The 22,738-nt window shown below is 39.9% G+C and overlaps 1 protein-coding gene across 2 annotated transcripts in view; it reads left to right on the top strand.

Annotated features, from left to right (window-relative positions):
- LOC124145223 (cytoglobin-2-like) overlaps positions 1-5,422 on the top strand; it is an 80,803-nt gene extending 75,381 nt beyond the window's left edge. For both annotated transcript variants that reach the window (XM_046514941.2, XM_046514951.2), the window contains exon 3: positions 1,978-5,422. In XM_046514941.2, coding sequence (XP_046370897.1) covers positions 1,978-2,145 — 168 coding nt within the window. In that variant the 3' untranslated portion in view covers positions 2,146-5,422. The remainder of the gene's footprint in view (positions 1-1,977) is intronic.
- The last annotated feature ends 17,316 nt before the right edge of the window (positions 5,423-22,738 follow it).

Raw genomic sequence — 22,738 nt, forward strand, 5'->3', positions numbered from 1 at the left:
CCTTCGTAGTGTCGAAATTACCCCCTCAGTCACAGCGCTGCAGCTAGGGGGCGTTTGTATTAGAATGGATGATAGTATGACGCTGATGATATTAAAGATTGAACAATAATATTTATCAGACAGGGTTTGCTTTGCGCAAGACTAAAGCAATCTTGTAGCCTAAAACTGTTTTCTTGTATTTTTCGGTGTTTGTCTTCTTGCCTTCTATATGAGTCTCAATGATAAAGATCGTGTTTGAGAACTAATATCATTCTGTTATTGGGCTTTCTAACGTTGATACAGGCAGTTTCGTGGCTGCCCCATCCTGAAACACAATATCTGTTAACCGTGAGCTATGCGATAGAAAATAGACTGCATTTCAAGAATAATATTTCTTTCTATGTAGCTACATAAATAAGCTTCGTGTGGGTGACGAAGGGGCAAGAAGTAGTCCTCAAACGTCGTTACAAACAATAAAGAAGTTCTTACTAATTAAACGTTTCATGTATGTGGTATGTTAGTATGTCAGTTTATGGATTGTTCCAAAGATACAGTGATATTTGTGCTCAAAACCGTGCATGCACGTTTTTCAAAGGTCTAGCATGGTTAAATTGATAATATGCTTGTGGTATACGATCGTATCAAGTTTATCTGATAAACTATTAACGTGTTATTTTTACCTTGCCATCAGTAAATGAAACGTTGACTGAATATTTTTTAAATACATGTAGATCTCATAACTAGAGCTAACACTTTTACTATTTGTATGTCTGACATTGTTTATTTGTTGTACTCAGCAATATTCCAGGTATAGGATAGTTACGATGACTGTAACACTCGGGTCTGGATAAGACAATACACTGATTAAAATTATGACCAACGGTCCACGCCGTCAGGGTACGATGACATGAAATCAACCAAATCACCGCGACTGACCACTCATCGACCGGTACAGGTTACTACCCCGGAATCCCTGACCCGGGACCCGTGAAGATCCGGGGTAGAATAGGTCTTCAGCAACCCATGCTGTCGTAAAAGGCGACTATGCTTGTCGTAAGAGGCGACAAACGGGATCGGGTGCTAACTTGGTTGATGCATGTCATCGATCCTCATGGTGTCAATCACTGGATTGTCTGGTCCAGACTCGATCGATTATTTACAGACCGCCGTCATATAGCTGGAATATTGCTGAGTGCGGCGTTTAACAACAAACCAACCAACCACAACAACAAACCAGCCAACCCTTTCCCGGAAGATCTTCAAGAGTAATAAGTTAACTAACTGATTTAACAGAATGGGGAACACATTTTCTTAAAAATTGTGACCATGGGCTATATACATAATACCTACTCGAGACAAAGATCAGTGGCTTACATCCTTCTTTTAATCGCGACAGATAATAGATAAAAGCGAGATAAAATTGTTCGATAATCAAAAGAAATCCTGTTAAATATCGAGTGTACGATTCTTACTATATGATGAGCATGTGTTTATGAATCACTTTCAAATAGTGATGATACCAGGTGTACGCGAAAAGGTGAGCGTTCCCTGCCCCATCGGCGTCATCCGTCACAAACACATGCAAAGTCAAGCCAATTGTTCACCTAAAATGCTAGGAAACGTATGGCACTAGTCAAAATATGAAACTGCATCGAACATCATTTTTGTCACTGATGCTTCAAATTTGGAAGCATGTCTACCGTACAATCTTTTGAAAGCTTTGCTGATACAATGAATTTTGAAATTGATTTTTAAAGTAAATTTAGGATTTAGGAAGGGACGAAAGTTTAAGATTGAGTTTCTGAAAATATGACTATTATGTGTTTGATAGTAAATGTAGACACCAAAGAGCTGCTGGAATATTGCTAGACATAAAGTAGAAGTTGATTATTGGAAAGTTGAAGTTATCCCTCTCGTCGTACACTTATGTGGAGAGTTTTTGTCAACTCTGAATCGTTATGCTTCGATCTTAATCTAACATCAATATTTGTTTTGCAGAGGCTGTGGCCTTCCCTCAACCATGGTCTAGGGGTGGTGCTAGCTGACAAATACACGAAGGAAGTGTCGGAAGCGTGGAGGAAGGTGTACATCTACATCAGTGTCCAAATGAAGAGAGGCATGGAGAATCCTGACAGGGACTTCAATGAAGACATGTCGGTGTCATGACGACTTGTCAATGTTGGTGTTCACAGCAAAGATTGGTGGGGACCACCACGAAGCACACACTGTCACATACTGCACCTGTCAGTTGTCCATTTCATTTAAGGATTACAACCATAATGTAATTCCTATGTCACATTGTGCCAAAATACATGACGTTCACTCGTGGCAAGTTGTCCAGGTATGTCTGTTTTACAAGACTGCATATAATATAACGTTTGCCCCACACTCGGGGCAAGGTATGGTATTTTACACAAGTTTTAGTAGTGTACACAGAAAATGACGTACATGTGTGGCAAGGTATTAGTAATAAATCACTGTATACTACACAGAGCATGTACTGTCGTGGCAAGTTGCCTAGTTTCATGTTATTTATTATTGCACAGAATAAAGAACCTGCCCTACATTGATTGGATTGCCTAAATAGGAATGGTTTAAAGATTTCATTTTGCCAAAATCCTGACAAAAACGCTTGTCGAGTGGCTTTGATTTGTGAACATTGTAAAGATTCAAACAAAATGCGTTGCGAGAATGGGTTTTTATGAGCTTGAAATTTCACAGAGAAGGACCTACACAGTAGGCATGTTGCCAATTTTAGCACAGAAGGACCCCACACTTATGGGAGGATGTCTAGGTGCGGATGTCTAAATGTTTTTTAACGAGAGAAATGGTGTACAAGTGGATAAGGCATTGTTTACAGAATTGTAATTTTCACCGACGTACACACATGTCAAGTTGCCTATATAAGCATGTCTTTTTTGTATATATGATTTTTAGTCGCGTTTTACGCGGGGGTAGTATGACAATTCACCCCCTGGATAAAAGATGTTATACACTATACATTATGTCAAAAACTTTGAATATGTAAGTATAGATACATGGTTTCATTTTACACAGCAAAGGTGATAGTTACCTAATCTCTGTGAGCATAAGTCGAATAAGTCGAAAGCATAATGTAATTTCATAAATTCCATGGAGTACTGACACATGGACAAGACACACGATTTCCGACCTGTCCATTTCCTAGTTTAATCCGTGTAATCTGTGTAATCCGACCTATCCCCGAAATACACACACACACACACACACACACACACACACACACACACACACACACACACACACACGGACACTTTCTCAACTCGGTGTGACGATTGGAAATTAAATCCAACAGAACGAATACCAATATCATTGATATGCCCACCGTCCCATTAGATCCAGGTGATAATGCATCGACAAAAAGTGATTACAATAAATATTTCATCATATACGTTTTTTAAACTTATTTATTTTACAATGGGGATGAAATACACATGGTGGTATTTCATGAATCAATGTGTGTGTATCTTTTTGTGACATTTGTAGAGGAACGAGTGCTTTTTACAACATATGATCTTATGTCAGCATAATCTCATACTGTTTTGGGTTCCTTTACCTATTTATTTGACAATATAAATTGTTTGCTTTTCATTCCATATACCAAATATTTGCCCTAATAGATCGGTGGTATTAAGCCCAGACAATGTTTTTGTCCTGCTGTAGACTTTTGAAAATATTTCTTTCATTTTCTCCGTTTGTGTCACGCCGATGTCTTGAAATGTAATATATACGAAACAGAAGAAAAAAATCTTCTTTGATTCCTGGCAATACATTTACTAAATAGTATCTTTTCAAGTTATTCTTATTACTTGATGGTCATCAATCATGTCATAATCAATATTCGTCACATTCCTTAGCACACGCACAAATAATGCTAACATGCCTTTTCAGAATATGACTACGTTCAAGTCAATTCAATTCTTTATTGTATGAAAGGCCACAGGCCCATGTACAACGGTCTTACATACCATATTTTATAAGATACAAAGCCAAGGTAACAATTCACTTCGTGACAATAACGCATGATGTATGTACAAAGCCAATTGATGTTGTATTAGAGTATCCTTGCAGGGCTCTAATGAAGACAATCTTATAGCATTAAGTGAGATAAAGCCCATTGCGGTTTCTTAGATTTTCGTATATAGGGCAAATGAACACAAAATGGTATTCATATTCGACAACAATTCCACCGAAAGGACATAACCTTAGGGATTTCTCAATAGATGAAAATTTTCCTGTGTTAATTTTTGATCCTTCAGAAACGGACGTGTTGGAATGCTTAAACGTTTCTCTTTTACAGGATTCCTGCACTTGAACATGTACACAGCAGACGCATTTCAACGTTAACATATCGTGTTTAGTTTTAACAAATTCAGTAAACGCGCTATCTGTTTCTGGATTGTCTAATCACTTTCACTTGAAGTCTGGTCAAGACTCGTTTTCAGTTTTAACAAAATCAGTAATTCCCTAACGTGTCACTGGATTGTCTGGTCAAGACTCATCGCAGTTATGACCACCGTCGTATGGTAGAACTACTTTGTGGGCGTTCGGCAACACACAATCACTTATTTTCTTATGCAAATTGTGTAAGTGGCAGGTGCTACCAGTAGAGCAGGACATGCCTAACCTTTTTGCAAACACCTGGTGTCATCACTGATTTTCAATGACCCATTCATATAACTGTCACCAGTATTTAGTCTTTTGCGCCGAATGGAATCTGTTTCGGCAGATAATGGAGACTGATATTCTCTGTTTAACGTCTTACAAAAAAATCTAGGATATGGAAATAAGTAAATCAATACTATCTGAATCAATTAAGTTCCTAACCAACTCTCTTTATACATGTCTGCACTCATCCCACTTTGTATTGTCGACACGGCCATACATTTGTAACTACGATTTATGTAGACTCTATGCTAAGCATTTAATGATTTCATTGTATGTATTCTACATTCGTTAAATATGTTTATTTGTCTACGTTTGTGACGTGAATTTGTTTGTACGCATATGTACAATGCCCTCTGTTACTACACTATATCTACATTGTTATTTGAACATGTATACATACTGTCGTGTTAACATGTCTATGTTTATTGTTGATTCAACCATTTACGGTGCTTAGTTTTTCACAAGGGATCACAGTCTGCTTGGTGTAAATACATATTGATATATAACCATAGTGAATGTTAGCCAGTCTCCTAAGTCCAGTCTAAAACACAGAATGTACAGACATGGTTCATCACAAAATGACATTGTTTTACTACAGTTACTATGTGTATATTTGCAGTATTGAATATGTTAGTTAAGTGGCTGTGGAAAACGCACTGTAACTCACTGAAGTATATATTATATGTAGTCTGTCTGCTCTTATAACATCAGAGATAAAAGAAATGAACATAGCTAACTTTTATTTTGTTTTCTGTTCAAATATTATGAATCAATGCTGAAAATGAGATTCTGTTCTGATTTACTTCAGTAAAGTAGGTGAGTGATTGGGTGAGTTGGGTTTAACGCCTCTTGGAACAGTAAAGAAGGGCTGAGATGGGTGAAAGTGTTATCTCCCAGAGGCTAAAAGCATGTTTGTCGTTTGCCAATATTTATTTTGGTTCTAAGAAACGCATAAAACAAATTTGTCATTTGCCAATATTTGTCCAAGTTCTGAAACAAACCAAAAAACATGTAAAAAAACCAAACCATATTGAACATGCCGTCGTGCAGCTGTATTTCAGTGTTACACTGTAATATCGATTGATGATCTGGTGACGTAATTTGGACGTGATTTTCCAAAGAAATTATAATTTTCCATATAAACAAACGTTCCGTTATGTTTTACTAGAAACAGTAATATCTGATAACTGACATCATTCACATCAATGGTGATGATGTCATCGACAGCTGTTATTTGACTTGCAATACATCCTACTTTATACATGTACATTTGTACACGAGATGATGCATATTCTGAGATCGAATGACGATGTGGAAAGATGTTCTTCTGTCACATGTCAGGTACTTGTAACCGGGAAACGAAATTATTCTTCGTGGTGTCACCGGAGAAAAATATCCTCCTCGTCGGTTAGTAGGACGTCTCACAATAACTGCTAGCTGAGGGGGTCAGCACACAGAAAAACATCAATTCTGGTATGGAATCTTCATGTTTTGGTGTTCTGGTCTGGTATGGATTGCTGAAGACTAATACTTTCATTCTAATCTTCACGGGGCTAATTCGTAATGTGTTTTGTTCCACTTGTGGCGACGTTTTAGGGGCACATTAGATAAAGTTGATATTTTTCAATCCAATATCATATCACTAAGAAGCTTCAAATAACAACGGATCATCATACCGAGTTGTGGATTTCAAATGAGTGAGTGAGTGAGTGAGTATGGTTTTACGCCGCTTTTAGCAATATTCCAGCAATATCACGGCGGGGGACACCAGAAATGGGCTTCACACATTGTACCCATGTCGGGAATCGAACCCGGGTCTTCGGCGTGACGAGCGAACGCTTTAACCACTAGGCTACCCGACCGCCCCGGATTTGAAATGTCTGTAACAAGGATTGTATGATAACATGCCACACACACTATCTAATGTGGCGCAATGCGAACTTATCATAGGTGTTAGACGTTGTACAGGCCTTACCTGTTCGAGTTTATCTCTCCTGATGAAGAGATTGCCCTTTACCAACACCGTCGTTAGCTTTTCGTAAGATGAATAAAGCAAATATGTTACGATAAACATACTGATTTAACAGTAAAGACAAGATATTGTATGGATGACAGCTTCTTTATTCTGTTTTGACGCGACGTTTCGGTAGATCTTTATATTAATGTGAAGATATGAAATGTCTGTGGCGGGTATAATGTTGGACTCAACTTCGATCTAAAAACGAGTGAGTTATTATTGCTTAACACCGCAACAGCAATCTTGCAGCTCTTCGCGGCGATTTAGCCTGCAGGAGACCAACCCATGTTTTACCGTGATGCGACTAACCCGCCGTGCCAGCTGAATGTGTTATACCGGCGAAGGGTTTCCTGGGCAGCATTTTGTTGAAATGTGTGGTTTAACACCGGTGGGATAGGGTACCTTTTGGCGAACATCTTGCATCACCACTATTTGATAGTGGTTCATATACACATGCTCATGGTATAGTCGACTCGTACAATGAACTCAGGCGACTATGCCTGTAAGAGGCGACTAACGGGATCGGGTGGTCAGGCTCGTTGACTTGTTGATGCATGTCATCGATCCCACTTGCGTGGATCGATGCTCATGATGTCAATCACTGGATTGTCTGGTCCAGACTCGATTAGTTACAGACCACCGTCATATAGCTGGAATATTGCTGATAGCTGCGTTAAACAACAATCAAACAAACAAACAAACAAAACAAACAAACTATGAACTGGTACCATAACATGTGTAAGTTTATTCAGATGTTGTGACATATTGGTAACCTAACCACTTCTTTGTGAGAAGAAATATTTTCATAGACATTAACATTTTTATTTTGTGAGGTCTGACGACGTGGAGAGATTTCTAGATAGCTAGAATATTGCTGAGTGCGGCGTTAAACAACAAACAAACAAACAAATACAATGAACTCTGCCTTTATCAGGGATGTCGTATGATTTGGGAAGGAGTTGTGTTACTGTTATTTACATTCCACGAAGAATTATCCTCCATTTTTCTCCAGACGAGGAATTACAGTGTACATAGTATAACCCATCCGGACTATTTGTTATTCTGACAATTCCACAGGGTTGAGGTTAGACTATTCCTTGAATATCACCTAATACAAACGTATACAGCCACTTAGTTTAATGAGAATACAGAATGTCTTCATCCTCAAATACACTAAAACATATTAAAGCGGCTAACGGGATCGGGTGGTCAGGCTCGCTGACTTGGTTGATGCATGACATCGATCCTAATTGCGTGGATCGATGTTCATGATGTCAACCACTGGATTGTCTGGTCCAGACTCGATTATTTACAGACCGCCGTCATATAGCTTGAATATTGCTGAGTGCGGCGTTAAACAACAAACAAACCAACAACCTGATTAAACATATATACATTACAACACCCATCGTATGCTAAACAATGACTTTTAAGTGCACTAGGTGGCTTAAAACCTTTGGTATTTCAGTGACATCATGGCGTATGTATTTGAAATATTGGAAAGACCTGAGACAAGGTGGTGTTCGTATCGAGTAAAACAGAAGAGTACAGGCATGTATCTGACAAGGTGAATCTGGATGAATCTAGGATTCGAAACCATGATCATTGAATCTTTGTGCGAATAAGATGAAGGAACCCTAATGATCTAAGTTGGACACATAGGAATCTGAGCCATCCTGGCCTCCAATTTACATTTAGACCTAAAGGAGGTTAACAAAATTAATAGATGTATGACAGGACAAAATCGGACACAGAATAATGATAATGACAGTGTCCTTCTCTATGTTCAGGGGCATATTGATCGAAGACAAATCAACTGTGTTCAACACACATCGCCCTGCTCAGTATGAAATCAATCTTCCTTTCACCAAACAGAAATCACGGTAATGATTCAAAGGGACCCCCAGTGCACAGAAACGTGCACAGTAAAATAGACATGCAATAAACACAGATTTATTTCAAGTTATCACTGTGTACATGTCCATTTTGAGGGGTGGTTGCTTCCAACTCACAGTGTGTCACAGCCTTTATAGCGCGCCATCACTGCTGAGTCCTTCTTCAATGTAGATTAATCGGGCAGGAAGGTTTCCGGTTACAAAGTAATTGCCCAGAGATTAACCGTAATCGATGAGTAATGCTGAGTGGTAAAAATCACGAAGCGTTTACATGAAGTTCAATTTCGGAAGTGACTTCTTAATCCTAAATATATCCCATAGCCCGAGGACATCTGGCCGCCAAGCTTCCTCCAGTAATCTAGTTTGCTAGTTACTTGAACCATTCATTAGGAAGCGATACTTTGATCTTTACGCACTCTGGATACCTAAAATCATACATATGCACGCTGAGATGCCGGGCAAGGGAAAGCATACAATCATGTTTGTTGGTGGCCAAAAATGAAACCAAAAAGAAATGATTATTCGATGGTGATATACTTGACGCAGTTATCATAGTTGCGTTTTGAGCCTAACGTTTGTAGTGCTTAGACTATTGTTTTAATTCTAGTGACGTTTTGAAAAAGTCTGTAATTTTTTTGTCACATCCAATTTTCAAGTGTATTATTTCTGTTGGTCGTCAGTTTGCCTTTGGTCATGGTGTTTACTCAGAGCCTCTATTGCACTTGTTGCACAACCATAGTTCTTTATACTGATCAATATGCTCTTAAATTGTATTTTTTTTTTCATTCCTTGATGAACATATAATTTAACAGATAATTATAAAGAATTAAATAGATAGAAACGTTTTTTAAAAGTGACGAAAGTTCTTGTGAAAACGGGACGTTTCTCGTTGTTCAGAGAAAGGAGATAAAATGAAGCGAAATAATCTTCATGATCGTCCTAGGCGCCACTGAAAATAAGGTTTTGACCATACATACAACATTTCTTGACTCTAGCTCCGAATCAATGTCCATAACGCCTTATCGTCAAATATCCCCTATTAAAGAGCAGGCGAGGTCGGGGAATCGTTATTCGCCTATGGTAGATACGCGAACCAATTTTGGTTAGTAGCAATTGTTGTAATATGTATTACTGAGGCGCCCTGCTGTCAGGAGCTTGCAGACAAATACCCTCCAGCCTTCAGCATGGAAACTGAATTCGACTCTGCTTGTTCAAACTATTGAGTAAGTTCACGCTTCCAATGATGGCAATGGGAACGGTGCCATCGACTTGTGCACCGATTGGCGAGACATTCTTGGATGATATTTTCCTCGCCTTTTTCACGCTAAATGTTGGTCTACACCCAACCAATGAGACCAAATGAAGACTCCTTTTACTCAATAACTATAACACATTGTGTTTGATCAGCAATGCAGTTCGTGTATTTATGTATAAGTGCATTTAGAGTTTGTTCTAATCGATCAATGGATGTTATAGAGTGGTGATAAATAGAGTGATAGGTCAATGTCTCTACAATACAATGTCTAGGGCTGGGGAGGAATGTTATGTCGTGTCGGAACAGCAATTAGAATTCGGCATTGTGGAAATGCATTGAGGATTAACGAAAGGAAAGTTGCCACTGTTAGTATATCACATATATAATGTATGTTTTGCAGTGCTATTATCTGAGATAATCACGTGCTGAAGTAGTCTCAGAAAGAAGACCGATAGAAAGACATCTTCCAAACATAAATCGTCAACGTTAGGGAATATTCAGTGTCAATTATCTGGCGAAAGGGGTAAGAATGGCCTACTCTACCAGTAACACCCGCCACTCACACAATTTGTATTAAAAAGTGTTTGTTGCCCAACGCCGCAAAGCAGCACTCCCGTCACATGACTGCCGCCGGTAAACAATAGAGTAATATGGTAAATATATCAGATGTTTATTCAATATCTACATTACCTCAAAATTTAATACATTAACAATAATATCCCGCCTTCCTCGATCACGTAATGACCACAACGTTTCTGTGATAGTGGATGTAAAAATAATCAAATCGCTCACACACACAGCGTGAGAAATTACATTAACATGAATATCTTAAGAAATTACCACACAGTACAATGTTAGCTCTAGAAGAAATGATTAGACGGAATTTAATCTATCAATGCAAACACACGCGTGTTAGTCATCCATGTGCGGCGAGGTTGCCTCTATCTGACACTTATAATGACGTCATCAAGCAAGGTCGGACATATGTGTGTGAGCACCAAGCAGTGCTCTTCATCTGCCTATCCTCCGAAAGTGCTTACGTGCATGGCAATGGCATAATTGCTTTAATGTCGCGTTAAGTCCAAATCAATGTTCGTGTCAAGGGCTATTTGCCAATAAAACCGGCCACAATAATTCAGATGCTTAGACAGATTTATTTACCTAAACTGGCGTTACAGTGAATATCGTATCGATTCTAAATGTCGTAAATCACGGTTTATTTACATTAAAGTCACGTGGTGGCGCTTCGATATAACCGATGGTTGTAGAGTGGTTATCGTTGGGATAATTACCATCTAGTTAAAAGTTACTTTGTCAATAAAGGCTTACACCGCTCTTAATTTCACATATGTAATTTCGTTGTTGGAAATGTCGTACGCATTGTATACATACATGTCTGGATTATTGATATTTATGTTAAGACAGAGTCTGAAAATAGACATGTCAGCAGGCTCTTCTCTATCAAAACAACATATCACTTTGATGCTGAACTTGTTCGATTTGTTAAAACGTTTTCATAAGTAGGTATTGAATTAAAGAAAATGCCCTCGTCATGATTAGTTTACGATTCTGACAAGAGCTTGTGTATGCAGAGTTCACGGTAATCCTAACACTGCTTGATGTAGACTCAAAATGAAGATTATCTCTCTCGCGGATTTTATTCTATGACTCAGACAATTATGGGTTTTCGATAATATCCGCGGACAATTATACTATTTCTGTCGACACTTGCAATTGGAAGGAGGGGAATGGATTAAATAGTGCTGGAGAAGGGATTTCGTCTATACACACAGCCAGTTCTTCTGGACCGTCAGCGTTAAAGTGCCGCGGGCGTACTCGGTCGCCATAAAGGAGTACGGCAAGGTGCAAACCTACTCTCGTTGTTTATTGACACAAAAAGCTGTCATGCAACTATCTGTCATTCGTAGCCTTTGCTGTCTTCTCTCTTGAATTTCTGAAGAAACAGATATGTCCTGGGGAGAGACATCTTCTCCAGAATCAAAGAGACCACTTGAAACCTTATCGGGTTCTGACAACGATTTTTGCTACCTTTTGCCAAGCTTTGTGTGTGTCTCATTGAAATCTCACGTTGTCCATCTCCTGGAGACACAATGATGCAACGATAGGAAGACCTATTACACATTCTATCAGCAAGATGGGTTGATGAAAGAAGGTTATAGACCCCTCTGGCGGGGATTTGAATGTTACAAACGGAGATCATTGGGATGAACGTTGCAGAAAAACCTTCTTAGCGACGAAACGTAGTACAAAGGTTCTTTGTACGAGGTTAAATGATCCGAAAGAAAGGAAATGTAGGGCTGCCTTTAAACGAGACGGAATCGTCAGTATTGCGTTATCTGGAGAAGACGTTTCAACGTTGGCGGTGTTTGGGGACATTCCTGTCGTTTTGCAAAACATACATGGCTTAGACAGACAATGAGGGCCCCTCTCAGATTTAAATTTTGTGTGTGTAGAAGACAAAACATCTAAAGATTCATATTGCCGTCTGTTCAAGAGCATCAGGTGTTTTTGAGGTGTAACATGAGAAAACATGAGTCAGCGAGTGAGGGTTTGGTTTGGTTTGGTTTGTTTGTTGTTTAACGCCGCACTCAGCAATATTCCAGCTATATGACGGCGGTCTGTAAATAATCGAGTCTGGACAAGACAATCCAGTGATTGACATTACGAGCATCGATCCACGCAAGTGGGATCGATGACATGCATCAACCAAGTCAGCGAGCCTGACCACCCGATCCCGTTAGTCGCCTTTTAAGGCAATCATGGGTTCCTGAAGACCTATTCTACCCCGGAATCTTCACGGGTCAAGCGAGTGAGGGACACATCCTTTCCCTGAATCCTCAAAGTGGGTTATAACATAAGATATATAGTAGGCGGTGCCTACTCATCAAATATATCAAAAACACGCTTTATTATGAATGGTTGTCGTCATTATTTCTTATTAGACCCATAAAAGCACAAATTGTAACACATTGTCTACTCGTTGGACTAGTTACCATGATTATACGCAGTCTACACAAATATTTCCTTAATGGTAAATGACAAGTTGGGGACGTAAGTGAGTGAGTGAGTTGGGTTTAACGCCGCTTTTAACAGTATTACAGTTATATCACGGCGTGTCGGCTTAATGTGGGAGGAAAGCCCGAAGTGATGCAGGTCTCAGACGTTTACCACTTCGGTGAAACCCACGAGCACGGGTATCGTGCTGACAAACCTAGAAACATATTTGGGGCGAACCGGAATTCGAACCCACAACTCTGCACAGCGAATCGCGGCGCCTTAGACGACTGGGCCACCCGTGCCCCCTGGGGACCTAAGTAGCCAAATAGTCAGGGTAAATGCTAAATAGCCAATTTTCCATGACACGGACAAGGTCAACGACGCTTCTTAAAGAATCCTATGCATCATGATTGATGTCTTAAAGTACACACATAGATGTAATAATTCTGTCTTTGATGTCAGGCGTTGAAGACACTTCATCATAATCAAGAAGGAACTTTTACCGACACAAAGACAACAAGTCTGATCTTTGTGATGACATCAGACGAAGCTACAGCCTTTTATAACTTGATGACCCAGGAAATCTACATTTTGTGTGCCCAATACAAAACACATAAAGATAAAATTGAATGTTATATATGTTCCCTGCCACAGAAGTCGAGGTTATTTCGATTTTTATTTTTCAGTAGAGTACTAACTGTCTTTATCCCCATCCATCGAAACATGGCGACAACGGTCCTTCCGTTCGATGTGTATATTTAAGTGGTTCGTACACTGGGTCTAACCCAGACATGACGTTGGTGTCAGAGACGTCATATCTTATCTTCATGTGCCTTGTCAATCCCTCGAGACCAAAGATACTTTCAGGACGTTCGAAATATAATTTTTTAACAATTTTTTAGGCAACACAAATTTGATTAATCATGATGATTATTACTTAAGGTCTGTTGGTATATATCTATCATCATACACAAAACATAGATTATGTCTTTTAAGATGTGCTTAAAGCCTGCTGACCTATAGCTTACTGTCAACTGACCGATCAGGTAAGGCCCCGCCTGCTTTGGACGTTTACTGATCGTATGAAAATTGGAATTTAAATACTACTATCAATATTATTATTTTGATAAGAATACCGATATACCTCATACCGTTATGAAAAAAGAAGACAATCACTTATCAAATTGTGTACTTGTGTTTAATTAACTTTAAATGAAGCTATCGAACATGCTTCAGTTAATTGGCAACACTGAATACTATTCGTATATCCTTCGGTACACGCGTTAAACACTCATACAGAATATCCCAATCAAACACGAGTAGTATACAGGAGTCGTCCATACCTATAGTATTAAAAATGATTGCGTCACTAAACGTCATGGCGTTTTTGAAAAATCTAGCTGACATTTCCTTTTTCAGAAGACCAACTTACTGGACATGTAATTTCGCTAAGTCCTCACAGACTAGACCAATTCCATTGTGTAGTAAATCAGAGTACAGGCCACAGACAGCTTCATAAGGACATCGATACGTTATACTAGCAGCATTATAGTTGCAAAATTGTATTTTCACCTTATAGTTATTTATTTAAATATATGTAAATCGGATGTTACAGAAAATGTTATTTGTAACTGTACGAGACAGGGACTTAATTAGATTTGTCTGACGCTATGAAACCCTACACACTTGGACAAATTAGATCAGCCTTGCATCCAGCTCGCGGCTCAAAGGAGAGGATATTCCTGGTCATTAGAGGTAGTCGTTAGGTTAATACTATCCTATCCGAATATGCTGTTTGGACGTGTTCGCTTCCGGCACACAGATCGCTAATCAACACCAGATAGTGAGAGAAAAATATTCACGGGTTGGACTATGCTCTAAGGGGGATGGGTGAATTATGTTATCGACGCAAGGTCAAACTGTATGGAGTGACCGCTACACGCTCTGTAAACAGATGTGGTCACTCGGCTGACAGAGCAGAACAGAGCTGCATTCTCATACAGTTATCAGAGTGAAACAGAGATATATATTTTATGACACTACCACGAAACCACACATAATACATAATATACCTAGTAGATATGGAGCATACACGATCAAGACCAGCGGATGTGTGAAGATAATTGTTTTCATCCTGGATATTCAATCTAGGCCTATGTTGGAAGCTGAACAACTTGACTAAAAATCCTTAAAATATCCTTCATACATTTATATTGCCTTGTGATAATTCTGCTTGAAACATATCAATATGTTTAAAATCCCGGTTCCCATTGTATGTCACTGATCAGACCTATCAATAGTATACATGTTCAATTCGACGTTTGCATATTACATTGGCGCTAGAGATTGACTCGACTGCCAGTGTAGTACATATCTTTTGCTCTAATGATACGCTAATATACAACATTCAGAATATGATGGCTTGGATAAAAGCAAAATAAACAATAGCCAATGCCTTGGGGTATCCATACTGGTATCTCAGTAAAATGGTTAAGGGAAAAAACTACAGTGCGAAATATTGCTACAAGACTACAGATCCAAGAGGTGAGTGAGTGAGTGAGTATGGTTTTACGCCGCTTTTAGCAATATTCCAGCAATATCACGGCGGGGGACACCAGAAATGGGCTTCACACATTGTACCCATGTCGGGAATCGAACCCAGGTCTTCGGCATGACGAGCGAACGCTTTAACCACAAGGCTACCCGACTGCCCCCAAGAGGTGAAGTGAAATAGGGTTTAACGTCGCAGTCAAGGTTATGTACTTTCTGTCGACGTGTGTGTGTGTGTGTGTGTGTGTGTGTGTGTGTGTGTGTGTGTGTGTGTGTGTGTGTGTGTGTGTGTGTTTTATCACAGTTGTGATGCAATTATGTGATTCCATATTGAAAAATTGTGTGTTTGTTTGGCTGCTTGTACTAGTCCGGACTAAGGCCGGTGTTTCACTGCTAGCCCACTTAGATACCATACCACAGTTTAACTTGGACTCCCAGCCGACCAGTCCTTGTGTTTAGATCTTTAATGCCGAGCGCCGCGTATGGTAACAAGAAGTACCATCTTTTGACGTCATTTAGTATGACGCGGCCGGGAATCGAACCACCGACATTCCGCTCTTCGGGCGCGCGCTATTCACTAGACTACGACGGTGGTCGACAGATGAAAAAATCTACGTCCACGAGTCACAGTACGGTGGGTACGATGATGACACCAGGTGTTCACGAACGCGTAAGCAGTCGTAATTAATTGGACGATTTCTCCCGCATCCTTGTGTTTTAATGTGTCCATGTGTATTCTCCGATTTATCCAGATACATTGGCAAACACTTCTGAAGAGTACCCATGCCCGGGATTATGTTTTGCCGGAACAGATTCCATTTGGCGGAATAGGCCAAACAATGACGGAAACAATATGAACGGATCACTGAAAATCATGTGATCGCGCAAAAGGGTAAGCATGTCCTACTCCATCGGTATAACCCGCTAATCACACAATTTGCATAAAAAGTAAGTCCTTGTTTGTTGCCCAACGCCATGTTTCAACGCACACTTCAAGTCCATTAACCAAACGTAATATCAGCTGAGAGATAAGTACACATGGCGTTCGATATTCCCCATGCAATTGACCTGAGAGCTGAACGATATCTCAAAATGCATGTAAGAGTACCTCGATCAGCCCGTTAGGAAGTGCCGTCTCTTATACCCATGGAGGCTAGATAGGGGTTCGTAGTAGATTGTTTCGTAACGTTTTGTTGTCAAATGTAAATAACACAGAGATTCCGTTTTCTTTTACACACCATAAGTGTCGAAAATGAAGTCGGGTAAATTAATCCTCAAAAGATATCCCTCCCCAAGTCAATAAAGTAGACAGATAAAAGATGGGTTTAATCACAAACAGTGATTGTTTTTATTACGTTTCGACCAGTGATAGTTCGAAAAAACTATTTCAGAGATAGCTCAGTCCGTCTTTTACCCATCAAAAGAATCTAACGGCGACGATTTGTTTCAGTCAAGGGCAAGCAATTTACTCGAGAACGCTTTCATTTCCTTTAAGGTAATAAAGCGTATTTCAAAATTGACGATAGGACCTAAAAGAAGTGAGGGTTCAAAAAGATTTATTTTATTACATAGTAAATCACTCCGCTTCTAAGAGAGCCTGAAGTAATTTTAACCGTGTTTGACTCTATCTGGTATTTTTTTTACCAAGGAGTGGTACTTGTGGAAAGGTTTCAGACAGTAGATTTAGTCGGGATATCTGTCAGATGGAATAGTAATGGTTTCTCAGTGTGTGCTTTAGCAGCTCAGTGTGAAATATATACGCTTGAAATATAGTTTGAAACCATTTGAATCCGGACGGCCGTTTATTATCAAACTGTCAAACGAATGGAAGAGTGTACCTCGGACTGATTGGTTCAAAAACATAACTTTCCTTTTTTGTCGGGCAATATTCCAGCAGCCGCAGTCTTCAGTGTTTCCTTTTGCAAAAGGTTTTTTAGAAACAATCGGGAATGCTCTTCCACGAAGATCAAAGAGCGTCATACGACTCTTTCTCAAAAGTTGTTTGGTCAGGGTAACATTGGTTGGTTGGCTTGTTGTTTTACGCCGCACTTAGCAATATTCCAGCTATATGACGGCGGTCTGTGAATAATCGAGTGTGGACCAGACAATTCAGTGATTAATATCATGAGCATCGATCCACGCAATTGGGATCGATGACATGCATCAACCAAGTCATCGAGCCTGACCACCCGATCCCGTTAGTCGCCTTTTACGACAAGCATAGTCACCTTTTACGGCAAGCATGGGTTGCTGAAGACCTATTCTACCCCGGAATCTTCACGGGTCGTCAGGGTAACAATCAAGGACGTTGTAATTTAAAACTTACAAAATGTTGTATGGTGGACATTTCGAAAAGTTACGCATCAGTGACGGCAATGATGTCTGACACCCTGTTTCGGCTTTAACCATATATTCCCCAGACGAGTATAATGTGTGTGGCCCATCGTGATATTGCTAAAAGTATTGCTACAAGTAGCGTAAAACCATGCTCACTCTCTCCTATGATTATGAAAATGCTTGTCGTTTTTATTTTTAGGATAATATTCTGAACTTTTCACCGTGTATGAATACTTGCAACGATCAGTATTGACTGATGATAAAAACGCAGCATCCATTAAATATAATTGCACTTGAATAATATTCATAGTTCAGTCAGATGAGTTTTCCGTGCATGCTAGCAACTGCAATCAGGCAGGCTCTGTTGTCGTAGAGACATATGACGTCATCCACTGTCTCCAGTGTCCATTTAAAAGCTTAGACACTGGTTTTTCGTGGATTAACCTGTGCGCAAAACTGCATGATGCCGGTCATCTCGGGTGACCTCAAGGAGGTGTATTCGGAATATCTTCATAACTATTGCCGGTACATTTAAACCTGGTTTTGATAGACTATTACTTTGGAAGTTCAACGTGCGGGTCGTTTACAACTGGAATTGGATGGATGTTTTCCTTAATATATTTTTTCCTAAGAAAAATTGAGTTAACCCAGGTATAAGAACTACAACTGAATTTGTCCGGATTACCCAGGTGAACTGTAATGTTATCATTTTGTTCAACTTCAACATCAATATTGTTTTCATTATCATATTTATCCTCATTTGTCATCATGCATCACCACGGCTCAAGAAATGTTATCAGAAAATAAAAATGAACGAAAATCGATATGAAAAAACAATTTTTTTCAGTACTTCGCTTAGCTTTAGAAACTGAATAAAATAATCCATTTTCAAGAGAGATATATGACAAAATCTCCACAACAAATCTAATTCAGCTTGAATTGTCTTCCAAAGTGTCTCCACGTGTGTAAACTCGGAAACAAGATAACGAGCTTCCTCGCTCCCATGTCAGCCTACAAGCGGCAACAATGCAGGGATGATTCAGTGAGGAAAAAGAATTTTATCACACGCGTTCGATAGATTTCAACTTCTGGTTGATGGACAGCTGAAATCTACACGCATCAAAGGATTTCCTCGACGCTTTCTCACTGACTGGTATCGATGCCTCAAATCCCTGCGATTTTGAAACTGATTCTATCAAACTAGAGAGATTGTAATGGTAATATAGTCTAAGGGTCACGTTAGAGGGCATGAATTGCAGTGGATGCTCTAATATGCCTTGAATTCAAATCTGAACAAGGTCTTGACAGTGAGAACATGAGATTAGCGTGCTGCACGCAAAGAAATCTTAATCGTTGGATGTACGAACGGGAACCCGATGGGTGGAGTGTTTCGCTGGAAGAAATTCGCATATGTCCATCACAGGACGTGTGCAAAAAGAGGGCGGTTTGTTGGAATATTTTTCAACTGTTTGAAGTTTTTACGTATTTATTACGGCAAGCATGGGTTGCTGATCATGAAGACCTCTTCTACCCCGGATCTTCAAGGGTCTCTGCCTCTTAGACCAGAAAGCAGAATCCGTATCCCGGATATTTGGACAGGCTATATCAACATTAAATCAGTGAGTGAGTGAGTAACACTGCTTTGAAGACTTTTTCAATAAGTCATGAGTTAGTGCCTGTTATTGAGTCCTAGCGTCAGGAGAGCATCATGAAAAAGGTTGGTTGGTTGGTTCGTTGTTTAACGCCACACTCGGCAATATTCCAGCTGTATGACGGCGGTCTGTAAAATATTCGAGTCTGGACGAGACAATCCAGTGATTGACATCATGATCATCGATCTACGCAATTGGGATCGATGAAATGTGTCAACCAAGTCAGCGAGACTGACCACCCGATCCCGTTAGTCGTCTTTTACGGCAAGTATAGGTTGCTGAAGACCTATTTTATCCAAGAATATTCCCGGGTTGGGTGGGGGTCGGGGATATTACAGAGCATTTTAACGGGGGCTTACAATCAACTCAAGGGTTGTACGATGTATTTCACATTGGAACATCATATCTTGTAATAATGACATCATTTAGTTAAATACTGTTCAAAGCAACGATAAACCCAACTATCCCACCCACTCCAAAATATGAGAACACATTAAGAGAGGCTTGATTAATCTAGCGGTGGCTTTACAAGATGGCTGCCATTCAACTTCCCCAGCAACGGCAATGGTCCATCCAGGAGAGAGGAGATTTATCGTCAAATTCGTGGACATGAATACCATTGCAGTGATGGATTAAACTGTCCATACCACATTGGACATGCTGGGCGTCTGCGGACGACACAAACCTATTAAGACATAATGACTTTATCGTTGTATTCAATATTCAAGGTTATATTACCTTTCTGCAACACTGATTAAATTTACGCTAAACGAAAACTGGAAAACATAATTGTGTTCTGTAAGATATTTAACATCATGTGAACATCGCTGTTTGGACAATGTGATCATTATGAAGGGAGCTGAAATAGATTAAATTTTGACCTTTTGTTAATGGCAGTTCTGCTAATTTGAAATAAGGATAAGAATATTATCCTTCCAAGTATACGGCATATCAAAGTGGGGTATATAAAAACTGTGATTACAACCAGGTCAATTAGGGACGGTGACCGTTTCTAGATTTTCTGCTCAAATAGTTATGAGGAGCGAAGGTAGCACGGGTTCACGACGTCGTTGTAAGTAGCCACTGAGCCTTCCCAAGGGATGCTGTGGTTTTCCCGTAGCGCTTTAATTAAAGCAAAGCCTTATGAATATAGCTACTTTAACACATCTGTGACGTCACGCCATTGTTCGAGAGGTGGTTGTCAATTATTCATGCCTGCATTTTCTTGAATGCTGAGTTATGGACACTTGTAATTAACGGAACTGCTTTTTGTTTCAACACTGAAAGAATGATTATTAGTTTCATGAGAAACGTGTCGCCTTCAGCGCAAGGATGGGCGGAGCTTGCGTAAGAAGATCTGGAATATTTTTCAAATACCCCCCCCCCCCCAAAAAAAAAAAAAAATAGAAAAAAGAAAAGAAGTTTATTTAAAATGTTGTTATATCCTTAAGACAGCATGGGGTTTGTCGAATTAGGGTCGTATCGAAAATACCCAGGTTATTTGTTGAAATAGGCCATAACACGAGTTTCTAGTAAGCAGTCACAGAGGTACTGTAGTACCAAAGGGTCTCAAAAATGTATTTGGAATTTGAGGACATGTTTTTGGAACACATGGGTCAAATTAACTGTATGCCTGTAGACTTTTTTTACTCCATGTTCCATTCACCCTCCCCCATCCCATCACCTAAACCATCACGGCCAACCCCCACCCCAAAGCCCCGGCCTGCCTTTGTCTGTATTCAAATTACTCCCCTGGGTCTGCTCTGACCACTGATAACTTTTGTTAAGTTTTGATAGGTTTTGTTGTTTTTCAATGATAGTGTTGAATACACATTCCCAGCGCATTCCACTGATAACTTCAAATGACTATTGTCATTATTTTGGTAGTCTTGATTTATTTCAGTGATACCGTCGAATGCACATTTCCAAGCGCTTTCCACTGGCCACAACAAACAAACAATATTTATTTTCATGCAAATTTCATGAGTGGCGGGCTCTACAGGAAGAGTAGGACATGCTTACTCTTTACGCGAAAACCTGGTGTCATCGCTGATTTTCAGTGATCCATTCACATAAATTTCACCCTATATTGCCAAGTTTGAACGCTCGATTTCATGGTCCCAAGTGGAGTGTTGTTAACTTCTATCGGGTAAGGTGATCTGTCATTGACATCAGATCGCAGTGTGGCAGTGCTATTGATTAATATTGTATGATCTATTAGAGTTTCAGGAAACTTATTGTAATAAGTCAGCAGTAATTATTGTTTTTACAACATCTGCTTTAGTTTAGAAATATACTGAGTGAAATTAAAAACTTCACATTTTTAAAAGTAATCCCATATATGATATCAGAGAAGGTAATTTTTAATCATTAATGTCCAAAGAAGAATTTTAATTAACGATGGTAACCATAACTTGTTCCAAGCGCCTACGGTATTCGGTAACATCAACAGTTTAAATCATAAGTCCCAAGCTCGAGAATCTGATGGCACACAAGTTCAGAAGAGTGTATGGCCACCATGTGCGTTGACAACTGCCACACAACGCCTCCGCATGGATCTTGTGATGCTTGTGAACACATGATTGGGAAGACGACGCCATTGTTGCTGCAAAATGGTGCCAAGATCTTGCAAATTCTATGGTTGGTTCTGGAGAGTGCGCAGACTTGTGCCAAGAGCATCCCAGACGTGTTCGATTGGATTGAGGTCGAGAGACCTTGACGGCCAGTCCATGACGTTGGCTCCCGCATTCTTAAGGAAATTCCTTGTCAAAATTGTTGTGTGGGGTCTGGCATTGTCGTGTTGGAAGATCAAACCGGATCCATGTGCTGCCATAAAAGGCAGAAGTTCTGGTGCCAGTACCTGGTCGCGGTAAGCAGCAGCGTTGAGGTTGCCAGGGATGACAAGAAACCCGGAACGTGCATTGCCACAGAAAGCACCCCACACCATGACACTTCCGCCTCGAAATCTGTCAACTTCCTGTACACAACACTGGGCGTAACGTTCATGACGGCGCCTCCACACCCTCGCCCTACCATCAGCAAATCGAAGATTAAATCGGGATTCATCACTGAAGCCGACTTGATTCCAATTCCTCTGAGTCCATCGTAAGTGTCGCTGTGCCCACAATTGACGTTGACGTCTGTGTAATTGAGTCAGAATCGGCTCGCAGTATGGCCGTCGTGCTTGAAGGTGAGCAGTTCTCAGACGGTTTCGAACAGTTTGCGCACTCAGTCTACCCCTAAACAGTTTATTTCTGGTTGATGTAGCCGTCAAAAATAGGTTACGGAGGACGTAAGACAATCTGACGATCCTCTGCATGTGACGTCA

The sequence above is a fragment of the Haliotis rufescens genome, unplaced genomic scaffold, assembly GCF_023055435.1.
Source record: "Haliotis rufescens isolate VD_foot unplaced genomic scaffold, xgHalRufe1.0.p SCAF_3, whole genome shotgun sequence".
Classification (NCBI taxonomy): Eukaryota; Metazoa; Mollusca; class Gastropoda; order Lepetellida; family Haliotidae; genus Haliotis; species Haliotis rufescens.